General features: G+C 39.5%; 1 protein-coding gene across 1 annotated transcript in view; it reads left to right on the plus strand.

Annotated features, from left to right (window-relative positions):
* The first annotated feature begins 9,787 nt into the window (after positions 1-9,787).
* The window catches only part of n4bp1 (nedd4 binding protein 1), a 28,934-nt gene continuing 22,092 nt past the window's right edge, over positions 9,788-16,629 (plus strand). The window contains exons 1-3 of the mRNA XM_050072391.1: positions 9,788-10,293; positions 14,445-14,672; positions 14,886-15,059. Of these exons, the coding sequence (XP_049928348.1) occupies positions 9,982-10,293; positions 14,445-14,672; positions 14,886-15,059 (714 nt within the window). The 5' untranslated portion in view covers positions 9,788-9,981. The remainder of the gene's footprint in view (positions 10,294-14,444; positions 14,673-14,885; positions 15,060-16,629) is intronic.

Genomic DNA, 16,629 nt, shown 5'->3' on the forward strand with positions numbered 1-16,629 from the left:
AACCCAAGCAAGATCCAAATATAATAGTAGAATGAAGCCCCTATAGTAAAAGCAAGCCAGGAGAGGGAGGGGGAAGCTTTGAAAACAGAGACACCAGGACACACTGGCAGGCTAATAGACACCTAGTACATGCAAGGCCTGGGACATACACACACTCCGAGGCCAGTCCAAGCACCCACAACTTCCACACCAACTCAGACCTGGAGATACATAAAGGGAGGGGTAAGATAAGGGAAGAAAACTGCTGAGGTCGACACTTGAGAAAAACAACCCGTCCAACCAGTTTTATCCAGTTTGACGTGGGTTTCCAGGGGTCTGTCAGGGGTCAAGTGACGTAGAAGCGATGTTGTGACATATATGAATTAGAAAAAAGAAGAGTGGTTCTATACATATGATTGGTTAAAAACTTAAGAAAGTGAGCAAGAGAAAGAGAGAGCGATAGGTATAAAGGTCAGTACCCGAGCCTTTTGGGTTCAGTTCTTGGTCCGGACCACCAACTCACATGGGTTTATTTGGATGTCATCTCTGAACAAAGAATAAACCTTCTTGCATTGGACTTCTGACCAGCCTCCTGGTTTTGCTTCAGAGTGCTCTGAACTTTCTTTGGTTTTATTGGAAGCAAGTGTACTGAATTTTGACCAACACCACAGCCTATTTTTTTGTTCGAGGGCTACAAATTATCCACAACAAGGTCTACTGAATGAAAGATTGATTTCATTATAAAATACTTGCATTGGCATTACATGCACAGAGACCTTAATTGTCCATGATTAATGTTGTTAGCCTTCTTGTACTTTGGCGTTGTTTCGTAAGGGTGTTGTTACATACATGATACAATCAGACTGTGAAACCATTTCAAGCCAGCAGGGTCAAACGTTTCACAAGTGATGGTAATGGTGGAAAAAGGTGGGTGATACTTTGTAATTGTCAGCCTACGGTAAGTGTGGGTGTGTAAACAGAGTGATGATGAGCTTCTGAGCCATGACTGTATTTAGTAGAGGATGTGGTTTTACCAAAAGAAACAAAACAAAAAAAGGATGTTTTTTATTTAGCCTTTTATGATATGTGTGATATGTGTACCTGACTGTGGGATGGCACTTACCAACCTGGCAACAGTTTCACTCCCCTTTTTACACATCCCTTTACAGTTGGGCTAAATAGCTTTTGAAAAAAAGAGAAATTACACATTTTTCAATTCACAAATGAAGTTGAATTCATGATCCTCCCTCAATCCAATACACTCTTGGTCTGATATAACCTATGGGCAAATACAGTCCATGGGTATGACCAGTAGCTTATGGTGGCTAATGCTAACAAACATTAGATAGATACTGCTAAATAACTTTTATCATGACTGAGTTTGTTGACTTTGTGTCTCTTCTCTATTACTCCTTCAACCACACATTTTAGCATTTACAATTATCCCATAACTGTCACCTGTGGTCACTGTGTCAAGTTACATAGACTCTAAGGGCCCTGACACCCCAAAGAAATGGTTGGCTGTCTATGAGTGTTTTTTGCCCAAGTTTTTGCAGTTTATGCGCCACACCTTCTGCACTAGTTGGTCTTTGTCAGCCGATTCAGCATACTGCATCAGCGTCTGAGCCCATCAGTGAATAAAATCACTCTGATCGGTCAATCAGCTCAGTGCACAAGAAGAGAAACGGAAATAAAGAAGGCAAACAAACTACTAAAGTCAAGAAGGTGTGAGATCAAAACTATTTTGTCTAATAAGGTAAGATGACTGAACTCAGAAGCAGAAATGTTTCATAATTGTTATGTTATTGTTTACAAGCTCACAGTAAATATCTCTTCTTATTATTTTATTCCTGTTTCCCTTTATGAATGATGAATACAGACTACCCCAGCCTGCCGGTATGGAGAGTTATTTCTTCTCATGTAAGCTGGCTATTGGCTGCAGTCTTTGCGGTGTGTTCAAGTGCAACTTTTTGGCCAAGGCACAAGTGATGTGAGGCATTGTGAGGTGACGCAACAGTCGGCCACTAGTTTTTTCGTTGTTTGGTCAACCTTTCCTGGTTAACCATTCTCCGAAAAACAGCAATCCAAGGCATACCTAAAGAAAAGTGGAAGCTGTTCTTGCTCTATGTTTAGTACATGTACATGCATGGTCTCATTTGAAAGGTAACCCTGTGAAGTTTTTTCCCCAACAGTCAGAATCAATGTATGTGCTTCTATCATTGAGTTATATAAGTTTCAACACATTGAAATTAATGTTTGTTTGTTTTTTCATCTTCAGCTGAATATTTTCTTGAAAAAAAAAAAAACACAGCAGATGAGTAGAGCTGGTATTTATTAGTTGGAAACACAATGGTGCTATATCATGAAGCCTCACTTAGTCCAAAGTCAAAGTAGATAACAATATCACAGAAAATAAACATTGGACACATGTTTTTCTGAGGTTTTCTCCAGGCGGTTTTCAAAAGAGGAGGGTAAAACAATGCACTGAATGTGTGAATATGAGTGAAAAACAAGTCGACAAAGACAGAAAACAGAAAAAAGACTTTTAGAAAGCCATTTGTCTCTTATTTATATACCTTCATAACATTTTTTTGAGTACATAAACCAATCGCTGGCTATTGATTTTCTCTGTAACTCACGAAGTGCGGCAGGCCCTTTCTTTTTACACAGGCCCTTGCTGGCTATTGAAGCCCAGACTGCCATTATGGAAGCTCCTATTGGTTAAAGTGAGGTGTCAATCAAAAGGTCAGAGTTCAGCCACCATATTGATAGCAATGAATTGGCATATTCACCTGCAAACGGGAGATACTGCATACAGTAAGAAGAGAAATATGAACATTTGAAACGATGCAATGGCAGTTCGTGGATTTCTGTGGATGTTATAATGTGTTTGGACTAAATATTTTGCTGGATTTGGTTTGTTTGGACCACTGGCAATGTGTGGAAACTGAACTGGGAGCTGTTTTAACTGTTTGTTTTTTGTCTGACAGAAGCGTTTATTGAACCTTCTGTGGTGGTTGTTTCTTGAAACAGTTCAGATTAATCCAACTGCACTTAAACACAGCAGTTGTTTACGTATCATAATCATTAAAGGCGCTGTATGTAAGAATGTGGCCAAAACGGTTACTGCACTCAAATTCAAAATACTGCTGCGAGTCGTGTCCGCCTCCCCTCCCCTACAGATTGGAGGTTGCTGGACAGCGGCACGCTGGAGACTGATTTGTTTGCCCACGGACGGCTGCCGTGGCAGGGCCGCGTCGCCGTGTCCTTGATCTTCGGTTTTCCATCGGACCATTCGAGCAAGTCCGGCTTCTCTGCTGCTAACGCTGCTGCCGGGATACAGCTGAGGAGACTGCTAATGCTATGAACCGGGACACTGCTAATGCTGCTTGCCGTGCTGCTGTAGCTCAGTCGTAACTGTAACTGATGCTGAGACTCTACTGACTGCGTGACTGGTAGACGGGGGTGGGTGGTGCAACAGGCCAAAACACAAATTCAAAACATAAACATGATTTGCGGACCGTAAAATATTTTTTTAAATACGAATATTCTGGCTGTACTATTGTTGTCAGTGAGATCAGTATGTTATATGAACATTATTCCTTAGTCTCTGTGACATATTAGGATGATTTTACGACTATTTGCTTTAGATTTCTTACATATAGCTCCTTTAAATAAAACCTTGCAAGAACCTGTGGATGGGACGTTATACTGTTAAGAGTTACATGTTGTTTTGTATTTTTGTTTTTATGTGAAATAGTTGTTCATGGACGCAAAACAACTTTCAGAATCTTTCCTGGCAGTAAAGCCAAACCAAATCAAATCAAGTCTTTTTAGAGTGAACCACAGATGAAAAAAAAACTGTGAGTGCTTTGCAGCTTAAGTTGTGGCTGCTCTGCTATCTCTTTGGGATTCAAAAGTTTAAATTGGCACAATATAGTCTTTCAGGATCTTTCTACAAAAGATGTTTAGAAATCATACATCACTAACACATTCAGTGTGAGACTTTACTACTGCTGACAAACAATACACTTAACAGCTTAAATACATGCCATTTTATGTGGCAGCTGTTAATGCAGAGCACTCTACTGTATTATAATTTTACTTGTCAACCTTTTTATGCCTCCACACTGGTGATAGCCGTAGCTGGAGGCATTATGTTTTTAGGTTTTCTGTGTGTCCATCCGTACGTCTGTCCCATTCTCTTGATCGCGATATCTCAAGAACCACTTGAGGACATTTTCTCAGTTTTGGCAAACATCCACTTGGACTAAACGATGAACTGAGATTTTGGTGGTTGAAGGTCATTCATTCTTATGAATGCAATATCTTAAGGACCTCTTGAGGGAGGTTTTCAAATTGGCGCAAATGTTCCCCTGGACTCAACCATGAACTGATTTTGATGGTTACTGTGACCTTGCACCCATCTCATCCTTAATATTTTATCTCAAGAACACCTTGAGGAATTTCTTCAAATTTGGAACAAACATCTACGTGGACTTGTCAATGAACTGATTAGAATTTGGTGGTCAAAGGTCAAGGTCAAGGTCATTGTGACCTTGAAACTGTCCCATTCTCATGAATGCAAATGTCAAGAAGGCCTTGAGGGAATTTCCTCAAATTAGGCACAAACATCCACTTAGATGTAAGAATGAAGTGATTAGAATTTGGTGGTCAAAGGTCAAGGTCACTGTGACCTCACAAAACATGTTTTTGCCATAGGTTTCATATGCTAATCATAATAAAATTTCATACAAATGTCTAATGGGATATAATGATGAAGTGATGACATTTTACGTCCAACAGGTCAAAGGTCAACTTTACAGTGACATCATAATGTGCTGGAAAAACACTTGGCCATTAATCAATGTCACGACTCAGTAACAGATGGGGACATTTGGTCAGTTACTAAATTGGTGACACTAATCTTGGGTTTAGAAAAGATAGAGGAACATGTTTGACCAATGATGAATGTTGTGTTAAAGAGGAGCATAATGACGGGTTTATTATGGACGAGTTCTTCCAGGTTTGGTACTTATAGTTTCCATGGACAAGAGTAAATATTAAACATTTACAGGCTAATTACTTTGCAACACCAACCTGTTTTCACTTTACTGCTGTCATAAAATCTTATTCCAGTTCCATCATTGGAATTGCTTAATTTCAACCTCACATTTGCTTACTTCTTTAGTGTGAGTTTTGTCTGATAACAAAATGCACTTTGTCTGCACTTTGTTTTACATTGATCATTCTCGCTTATCAATACAGAATGGTCCAAAAAAGGGAAATGGAATAAGACAGCATGTCATTTGTGTGGAAAAAATGTTGGCATCCAAAAACAAAATGCAAAAAAGTTACAGCAGCCTCTTTAAATTGATACAGAGAATAAATGACTCTTACTGGCAGCAATGCAGTTTAAAAATAACTCCATGTAAAATGTCATCACTTGGCTTAAGTTTCTGTTCAATCTCTTGAATATTGAAAATATGGTTGCTGCTTGTTGGCTTTGCAAGCTGTGAAGAGTGTTACCACTGTTACAAGAAGTTACCATTAAAACCTACAGTATATAAATTGTGTGAATAAGTATGAATTAATAAACAGATTTCATGACAGTTTTGGGGGCATTGTCTCTCAATCTCACAACACTTTGATATCACATTTACACACTGACAAAGGTTAAAAAAAAATCACCTTTGTAAACTTTGAATTAACATCTTCACTTTAGCTTTGGATTCTATATGTAAATTAATACACAAACTTCACAAGTAAATATTCATGATTTTAGCATTCACTTGATTCATGTTTATGATCATTAAAATTGACTTCAGATTAAGTTTTTAATGTATATCCAGATTTATACATGAAATAAATGCGTGCACACTTTGTAATTAATGCATTTTCAAATCTAGTAACACATCATGCCTCGGTGAAAAGAAATAAAGAATGTGGCTTACAAAATACCTCAAAAGGCACAAACACACTAAGACAGTGGTTCCCAACTGGTCTGGCCACGGGGTCCAGATTTCTCCATGGTCATTAGTTGGAGATCCCACAGTTTAATACATTCTGCGTCATACTTGCGTTTAGCCAGTTCTCTGTCTCTGTCAAGTAGCTGGCTTTTAATGACTCACTCTACAGCAGAAAACAGCCCTTCAAAATAAAAGTTCTAAGTGTGTTTTTTACACACTTGACACATTTGCGAGTCACTTGTGGTCCTTTCAGAATGGGCCCTCCACCCAATTTTGGACCATGACCCACCAGTTGGGAACCACTGCACTAAGAGATATCTACGTATTGGAAGTAACACGAGTATAAGTGTTCAGTAAGAATAACGCACACACTGATGCGCAAAAAAATTGTCCTGTGTATTGTTCCTGGTATACTACAAGTATGAATACTTGGCATAAATAGATAAAGTCCACCTTTCTATAAAAGTGTCCATTTTCAGTTGCAGACTTGCAGTCATTCGGTCCAATGTGCACTGAGAAAACCTGTTTGAGTCTCTGTGGTGGTTTTGCATTCTTATGGTTCACAGTTCACATTTTCTTGTCAATCATACAAGTATTTGCAATATATATCCCTGATCAGTACCATATATCTTTATAAATATCCTCACAAAATGATGGATCTGAGAGACATTAATTTCTATAATATTGTCAATTCTTCTTTACCACTTTTCCAGAACCCTTTAGTTCTTGGGCGGTCCCGCAAGATATGTGTGTAGTCCCCAATTCTTCCAGAGTTTCTCCAACATAATGCTACTTCACATATGGAGAAATAATAAGGGGTGTATTATGTGCCCTAGAGGTGTGGTCTTGAGTCAAATTCGAGTCACAAATTTGATGGCTTTATACTCATCTTGACAAAATCAAAAACGAGTTGCAGCTTGACTTGGACTTTAACTCCAGTGACTTGTGACTTCACTTGGATTTGAAAATACAATCTTGACTTGACATTTCCAAATTGTTCATCGACATGGTGCAACGAGTGCATTTTTGCTTAGGAGTCAGAAGACGTGGGACCCATCTAGCGGAAACTTTTAAGAAGCCATGCTCATTTTTCAGAATATGATCTGCTCGCTCCTGTGAGATGCCCAACCTGTCTGCTACTTGACGTATTGACAATTGGCGATCTTGGATGATCATGTCAAGGGCAAGGTCAAGGTTTTCTTTGGTGGTAGCAGTTGATGTTCTCCCTGACCTCGACTCATCTTAAACACTCTCCCTGCCGCGCTTGAATTCTTCTACCCAGCGTTTGACTGTGGCATATGAAGGGGCATTGTCATGTAAAGTATCGAGCATGTCTTGATAAATTTCAGATGATGACATTCCTTTGAGATGAAGATATTTGATCACAGCGTGATACAACAACAAATCACTGACCACTATTCACTTCAAAAATCTGCAAACATAAAACAAAGAGTTTGAAACATGAATAGGTTTAATGACAAAAACAAAAGGTGGTAGATTATAAAAAATAATCATGTGACTAACCTAGCGACCCATTTTCTGAGTTAGGCTCAAAACTTTTCAGTCAACCCTCATACTTGTGACTTCCAATATACCTCTGACGTATTGTATTTTACTGTCTGCTTTCTTCACACATGGTGGGGATCTGGTATTTCATAATATGACCACTTCCAGCACATGTCCAACTTAGTCCACATTTAGTCCACTTTGGTAGTAAATTTCATTTTTATTCACCCTTACTATCTATCTATTAAAAGCTTCTGTGCAGTGATGTACGGACTGTTTGTCGTTGCAGTATTCATGCTTATGGCCTTTACATGCAGCATCAGTTCCTGTAATCTGTAGGAACTACTGAGTTTTGTTGTGAAATATTGTAAATTAAGAGATTGACAGACAGCAACACCATGCTGGTCCTTCATAAAAATGATCTGGCACATGGAGTTTCTATTTTTCGATCCCTTTATTGGGCAAAAATCTACTCTGTGCACAGTGCACATGTATCTTCTTGTCTCTATGTTTGCACTGAGTCCAGTGCAACTAGCACTCCTGTGCTCTAAAATTTTGCGTTTGTTTATAGTCATTTGATTAGACGCAACTTAATTAGAATATGTAGGCTATCCATTTTATGACCTTAAACTACATATTGACACAGGGTCCTTCAAAAAAACATGGCCATATAATTATGTATAACACATGACCTAGGTTTGCTGATATTTTTCTTTAGTCATGTAAACTGAAAGTAATCAAATTACCAAAACTATGCTGTTAATCTGGGTTTGTTGCTGTCCCAGGAACAGTTGCTTACATGCCAAATTGGTAATCCTACCTTAACACCCAGTGAGCAGAGCTGAAAAAGCCAGTCAAAGGTTGTTATAACTGCTGCCTCATGCTGTACTGGGTACTGTAATGATTTTGGATTGTGTGGCCTGTCAGGGCCTGCACAGCTGCACACTCGCTTATCTTACTCAATCAAGCAACCATCGACTGCTCATATTCTCACATAGAATAGTCTCAACACCTACTGTTGGTTTTTGAGAACTGACAGTCTGATCTCACACGATCTACATCGAAGGTGTTGATGTCGTAAGAATATAAGTCACTGTGCGTCTATGTTTTATAGTTTGTTTTCACAATACCGTAACAGATATACAATGGTGGAAAGTAATAATAACATTTATAAGTACTGTACTTGAGTTCTCTGCAATATTATAATGTATCACTCAAGTACAATTCAGAGGGAAAAAGTAAATGTTTTACACTACTACATTTATTTGATCACTTCAGTTATTTCCAGGATTCCGATTAATAATACAAAATATAATCAACAAATGAATGATGATATCAGACTTTCGTAGCTATCTATATCAGACTTTAGGGGTGAAGTCAGGTCATTTGAGACACTTTTGGTAGATTACCAAGAAAACCACCTAAAACTCTGATTACTACTTCAAGTGTTACTTTTAGAAATTTTAATGGTTCTCTGCTATGTTTCTACGAAAAATATGTCGCTAAGTAAATTATTGTAGAAACTTTGGACCTTCAAACACATTAAGTACCCTTACCTCACTCTAATGACATGTTCAGGTTAAATGGGTCACTCGTGTTTGTTTATTTTTTTAAATGTTTAAATCCATTTATCAGTTCAGTCATTAATATATTAAATAATTCATGTAACATTTGGCTATTCATCAAAACAGATTGTCCAACCTTTCTGCCCTGCATTCCCTGTTCTTTTACTTCCTGTTTCCTTGGTGCTTTATTGTCTACAATGAATGTGTGTGTGTGTGTGTGTGTGTGTGTGCCTAAGTTATGATTTAATGGCACCTGGTAGCCTAAAAACATGCGGGTTTTTTTATTCCATTTTATCTTATGTCCCATCATATGTCCTAAATGGTCCGACTTTACCATGAAGTGATTCTGTATAAGCACTTTTACTTCTGGTATTAGTATACTGTAATGCTTATACTTTTAATCATAATAACAATGATACATTGGATTTAAATTGCGCTTTTCTGGTACACTCAAAGGCGCTTTACAACAACAACAACAACCAAAGACAAAAACAAACAAAAAAACAAACAAAGTTGTAACAATCCATAAGAAGGGAAACAATGCAGAGAGGAAGACGAACAACACAGTTTTTCAGAGGTTGAACCTTTTGTACATTTACAATTTTAATATCACGACTTTAACTTGTAACAGAGTATTTCTACTCACGTGTTGCTACTTTTACGCAAAAAAAATATATACCTCATCCACCACTGCAGATAACCATCGCCGTGAGGAGCACACTTCACTGTCGTGTTTTGATGACGCAATCACTGGGACTTTCCGGATACGTCACTCGGGGCTTCCGAGTTATTAAGCTAGCTCTACCTCTGTGTTCATATCGTTAGACACTGTAAACGTCGCCTCGTTGCTCTGGAGTACACACCAAAAGAGACCATGAAAACGCCAAAGGCTCCTAACAGCACCGAGAGGTTTGAATATTGAGACGTCGTTGTCGGGAGCGACGGTCAGACCGAGAGGCGGAATGTCAACAACGCGGCCCCTCCTCGGAATGAGACGAGTCACCGAGCTAACGTGCCCTGAGCAGCCGACCAGCAGGCTCCCTGCGTCAGCCGCGAGGCAGCAGCTAGAGGCCCCCACAGTGGACGAGTTTACGGTGCTAGAGGATAAAGAAGACGAGCTGAAATGTGCCAAGCCTCGAGTGGAGCAGGTTTTTAAAGTAACGTTCACCATTATTGGTCTTTTGGACCACACAGGACAGCCGCACGGTAGCAAAACATCACGGCAGATATGGCTGCAGCTCAGAGGAAACAGAGACGACGTGTCGAAGGCGAAGGTGAGGTCCTGTTTTACTGTTTCACTTGCATTTTCTACAGATTAGCCAGCAGTCCACTGTGACACAGCTGTTTTTATCAAAGATATAACAACCACCACGCTGGCGGCACCGCTGACTGTCTGCCTGCTAGTGGCTGATGAACAGGTGTATCAGTGTCAGGTGATTGGCACCTGTCTCTGCAGTTTTATCACACACCTTACCAACATATCAACCTATATAACATCAGAGCTGGGAGGGGGTGTCGTATTGAGATTAGATCTGGCCTTGACATTGTAGTGTTTTTAGTTTTGTTTTTACTGGCCTGTAAAGGTTTCGCCACAAAGTTATCTTTGTTGAATTTGTAGCTATTATCATAGATTAAATAAAGTCTGTCTCTCTTTCACATCCGCAGCACAAACGGTGTTTTCTCCTGCATAATATCACCCACACTTAATTTAGATCAGATAGTCTATGAAAGCAACAATAGTCATAACGTTCCCAGTGTATCACCACACTATTGACATTGTGGTGTCTAGGAAAAAAATCTTATGACATTTGATTTTGTTGTCATAATGTCAGCCTGAAAGTTGTCACTGGCCAACAGTTAAGCCACAGAATGTCATGAACACAGTCACACCTGTGGACATGGACAGGTCATTTCAGTTTCAATATGATATTTATTATTTCATGGCTGTTTGTGCTGCACATTCAGATATAAGCATATATTTACTAGGGGTGTAAATCACCAGCTTCATCACGATACGATATTATATCGATTTGTTTGGATGACGATACGATGTTTGCCAATATCACAAAGTCTGTCACCATACGATTTTGATTCGATTCGATTCAGGAGCCTGCGATCGATATGACGCTATATCATGTGCCCATCTAACACAATCACTTACATCAACTCACAACAACGCCCATCTAACACAATCACTTACATCAACTCACAACAACAACTAGAATATGATTTGACCATTTTATTTCTGAACTCTGTTTGTTGTTTGAGCGGAGGCGTGCTTGCCCAGAAATGGTGACACAGACGTGCTATGTGAATTTAAAAATAAGTGTGTATCTTTAAGATGACGATATGGATCGATGTTTTGATTTTGCATCGATATAATCGGATCGTTAATCAATGAATCGATGTATCGATGTGGATCGATGTATCGTTACACCCCTAATATTTACATGTTGTGTTTGTGTTAACAGAACTTGGACTCCATGCAGTTCATAACACACTGTTTCACATGTTTATACAATACTGTTAAACAAAACAAATTTTTTTCAATTTATCAGTTAATTTGTCTCTTGAAATCAAATTCAGCTGAACAAACCACTCCTCGCAGGGCCTTGCAGTCCTGTTGGCTGCTGTTTCTGTACCAAGCAGTGGTGTCCCTTGTCAGGAAGCTCTCAGTGATGCAGGAGTAGAAATTCCAGCGTGTCTGAAGGGATACCCGCAATTTCCTCAGGCGTCTAAGGTGAAACGGTCTCTGCCATGCCTTTCTTACCACTGAATCAGTACGCAGCACCCTGGTCAGGCCCTTTGTGATGTGGACACCAAGGTACTTGAAGCTGTCCACCCCCCATCATGATATGCAAACTTAAAATTTAAATTGACATAAGATTTTTTATTTTATCAGACAGCTGAGCAGAGAAAAACATTATAACAAAGTGCATAGTGTTTTGCCACCATAAACAAGCAAAAGTTCAAAGTGACAGAAAATAAATAAGTTGTCTGCAGTATGAGAAGTAAACATAATGTATCTATAAATCGCAATATATTGCTGTATTTTTTTGTCTGCATCATACATGTCATACATTGTAGCATTAAAAAAATATTTTGCCATTTATGGGAATATGTGCACAGATATTACAACATATTGTAAGACTTTCTTACTCAATTATTGCAGAATACCCCTTATTGTGAGGATGTAGATATCAAGGACTGTGTATGGGCTAGTATCGGTTACGCAACCATAATTTCTTAATATATTTTCTGGCCACAAACTATCATCTTACAGGATTCAGGCCCTGGGGATGTCCATATAGGAAATTTTGTTGTTGCTGATTTATTGTAGAATTGTATCTGGCATTTAGATACATAATGAACTTGTGATTACAATAGTCATCTATCAAGTAGTCATGAATAGGCAATATTTCATTATGTCTTTATTTTGTGTATCATACATTTAGTTTGATTTTTATTTTTTATTTTTGAAGGAATCAGTCATGATGAAATAAATGCATTGCATTTGTTAACTGCTTCAAATGCTCCTCCTGGTCCATCTTGGATCAAAACCATCATATTTCACATCTAGAAGTGGGGGGACAGTGTGGTAGCACTCCTAAATAAATAGAGCTCACAATGACTGAATCACACCATCTGACACAAAAGTTAACTTCATAACAACAATCAGTTTAAAAGGCGTCTGGGCCTGAGCTGCATTTAGAGAGTAGACATTACACTTAAATATGTAAAATAGCTGTTAACATCTGTGGCATTTATTTATTCCTGTGTGATTTCCCATTCAAGAGTATCTGTCACACTTCTGCATCTTGTGTCATGAGTCTCTCTTTAGTTCATAAGTTGCTCCCCCTGTAACCAGCTGTTCCGAGCTCTGCCAGTCAACCGAGAATGTGATGTGGAAATGGTAATTTTACTGTCAGTCTGTTCAGCTCATGATGAGGATGACACAGTCATCATGAATGGTTTCCTGCATAACATTACCAAGTTCTGTTGGTGCTTCCTCTAGTTTGGGAAATCACTGCCATTGTTCCCATAACAACCTTTCTTGTAATGTAGTTTCACAAGTTGCGTATAACTTCAACCACTAGAAAAATGCTGCATATGAGAGAAAGTAGTCCTGATTGTTATTTTCTCTTTCTACGATTTGCAACAATTTGAAGCTGATTCTCACAGCATTATCAAGTCGGCTATGAAAAGCTGTCTGCTTCACTTCCAGAAAGCACAATACAGTTTTTGACTGAGTGTATTATTCTGCTTTATTGGCAGCCAAGTATTTACTTCTTATACCTGAATGTCATATTTTGCTTTTGTAGTGTATTTTGGCTGTGACTACACAAAGGGGGGAGATTGATGCAAGTAGCTTTTAGGTCTCAGAGGCCCCTCTGTCAAAATTAGTTTCGATCCAGTCAGGCACACCACTTTGGTTTGAGAAGTTGCCCATTGATTCTTTAAAGCATAATTCAAAATAAAGCTAAAATACAACCAATAATCACTAGAGCTACTTATATTCTGTTGATCATTGTGATGTGGTGGGATTTTACCAGAGAGGTCCCTAACTGCCATTAGACGAGTATTAACCCAGAACGCACTGCCTGTCTGTGTGTGCTGCTGTTTAATATGATTTGAAATACATGGTGAGAGTTGTTGGGTAAGCTCTAAGGTCATTAACCATGACGCACATAATCAGAGGTCTGATTATTGCAGAGGGCTCAGGGCCAAACCTACTGGAAATCCCACCTCATTTTATTGATTGTCTGATTTTAAAAGCCACACCCAAATATTTGTAAGCTGGTGCCTGTTCATGTCTGACATCCTTTCTTTCTTTCTGTCACGCTGTGTCATAGTTGAGTCATTTTACATTCTCAGCACTGAGTTTTCTTCTTCTTTCTTTATTAATGCTTAAGAAATGTGACACAGTATCTGAAGTTACCACACCCACCTGCAGCTGATTCATGCGGACATCCCATAGCCAGGAGATTCCCTGAATCAATCACAAGTGTTTAGTTTCAGCACGTGTCAGCTCTACTAATCGACAGCGAGGTGCAGGGGCCTGTGTGTGTGTGTGCGTGCGTGGGTGCGTGGGTGCGTGGGTGCGTGCGTGCGTGCGTGTCTGTCTGTCTGTCTGTCTGTTCAACTAGGGAGAGCATACAAGCAACTTTGGCACTATCCCTGTATAATAGATATATTTCCTTTTGCTTGATATGTTTCATCCTGAATTTTGCAGACATCACAGATGTGTTTTTAGGAGCATGGGTCACCAAAATTCTTGGCTAGTGTAGTTTTGACCAGATGATTTTCATTTTAAAATTTGTGTTTTTGTTGTGTTTTTTTCCCCCAGAGTTTGTTTGTCAAACTGCAATAAACCGTACCATCATATATAATAATCATAGTTCTATCACTTCTCTTTGTCATGCAGGAATATGTTCGAGGACTCTGTGACCCAGAGCTGCAGAAAGAAGAGCGGTACCCAGTGGACATGCACTGTATTTTTGCTGGTGCGCGGGGCCTCTTCTTGGACAGGCTCATACGGGACACAAGTGCTGAGGTTGTGGTGCCTGAGCCAGGCCGTCTGCGGTTGTTGGGCCGTGCTGAACCAGTTGTGATGGCCCAGAGCAGAGTTCAGCAATTTGTAGCATTATTCCAGGTAGGGGAACTAATAATCTGTGATTTTACACCATGTTACTATATAGTTGTTAGTCCAGTCAACCTGAGAGCTTTCATGGCAGAGGACTGTTCAGCCACCTTTGCTGTTTTGTACATCTGTCATAAGTATTTTGACCATAAATCTACTAGAGAAATCTTTACAGCAACTTTCTTCGTCTCATTGAATATCTGTGTGTTTGTGTGTTGTGTCTAGGAGAAGCGAAGTCTACCGAGTGACAGAGAACCAGCAGTGAAACGAGCGTTCAAGTCCTTTGTGGAGGAAAGGGATGATAAGTACACTATGGAGCTTCTTTTGCTGCCCAGTGCCCTGAAGGAAGAGTTACTGGGACTGGCTCATAGCCCCACTACCACAAACACATCCTCCCTGGTTAGTGTGTACCTGTTTGAAAATGAATTATTACAATACAGCATAACCACTGTGTCCAGCTAAATTCCCTAGAGTGCCTTTGAACAACAGCAGCAAATTTAGAAAACAGTAAAATGTATCAGCTGGGTTGTTGGGATTATAACCTCATACTGTATGATTCCTCAGCGGCTTGTGAGAGTTTAGATTTTAAAAGGTGAGGTGTCCTATTCCGGTCTCCAGAGCATCCAGAGCATGTGTTCTGCCATAGCTCAGCCAAAAAACTACAAATTCTGCATTTGCAGCTGAGATGCAAGGATTCAGTTGAGCTTACAGATGAACATCCTTAAGTTATTGTCTTAATTAGATGTTTTGAAGTGATATATCTCACTGTGACTGAAGTACATTTTCTTCTTGCTCTTATCTGTGCAGCAGGTGCATAGCCAAGGGTATACCTGGATAGGCCCAGGCCTAGCCAGACTGACTACAGGCTTAGCCAGTTAAATATTGGTATTTTTATGAATGTGATTTGTTGTCTGGAGATGTCACCAGTATATTGTAGCCAATAAACAGTCTGCAATGTAAGCATGGGCAGGGTTGACATTTAGCAGTTGCTTGTGAAAATGTTTACGTGCATTCGCTGTCGTCAAGTGCCTCAATGGGTTGAGATTTGGAAATACTCAGATTTTGCAGTGAAATTTAAAAAAAAAAAATGGCACTTATTAAGTTAGATGATAAAAATGTTAATGTAAATGTCCATGGTGAGATATTTAAAGAAACCATGACTGGAAGAGCAAAGAGTGCCCAAAACAAGTGGGGATTTGGCTTAAAAGAAACTATATAATACAGCAGGAGAAGGACTGTAGACTTGACAGCCACCACCATGGCTGGCTTTATCCCCAGTAGCTCCTACTCCAGAGTCTGCAGGGACACCATCAGATTTGTCTGCCCTTTACGGGCTACTCAACCAATGTGTACTGGTGTTATTTTCCCATCTCAGAAAAATCCTCTTGCTTTTCTAGATGACTGTATGATCAGTTCAAGTGGATCAAGTACAGTAAGGAAAAAGATGCAATCTGTTGCAAGGCCTGGAGGCATTTTCCAGTGGCTCCTCACACTGAGAGTTGACATTTGCAAGAACTGGCTGTTGTGTGTGTTTGCTACATAAACGATGGAGCGATAAAGAGAGGGTTGTTGGGTTTGTGGAAACAGCTGACATGTCAGCAGAGGGAATTTCACAGAGGATTCAGTAAGTGCCTAAGCCACTGGATTTGGACCCAGCGCTATGCGTGGGCTTCTGCTTTGACAGTGCGTCTGTAATGTTGGGAATTTAAATATGCACTTTATGTACACTGCAATCTTGAAGTTGGTCAATATTTTGGGAGATCCAGAGTAGCAACTGGATATCCAGGCCAAGACTTCCTCTGTACCGCTCATTTTGGCTATCACTATAAACAGACACTAACTTAAATAAAACTAGAAAAAAGCAAAATTGCTGTCAGATGATAGGCAATTCTGAGACTGCATTTCAGCCTTTCCACATGTACTGTTTACCTGCCTGATTGGTCGATATTACTTGGACTGCAGACAGACA

This window comes from Epinephelus moara, chromosome 20, assembly GCF_006386435.1.
Source record: "Epinephelus moara isolate mb chromosome 20, YSFRI_EMoa_1.0, whole genome shotgun sequence".
Lineage (NCBI taxonomy): Eukaryota > Metazoa > Chordata > Actinopteri > Perciformes > Serranidae > Epinephelus > Epinephelus moara.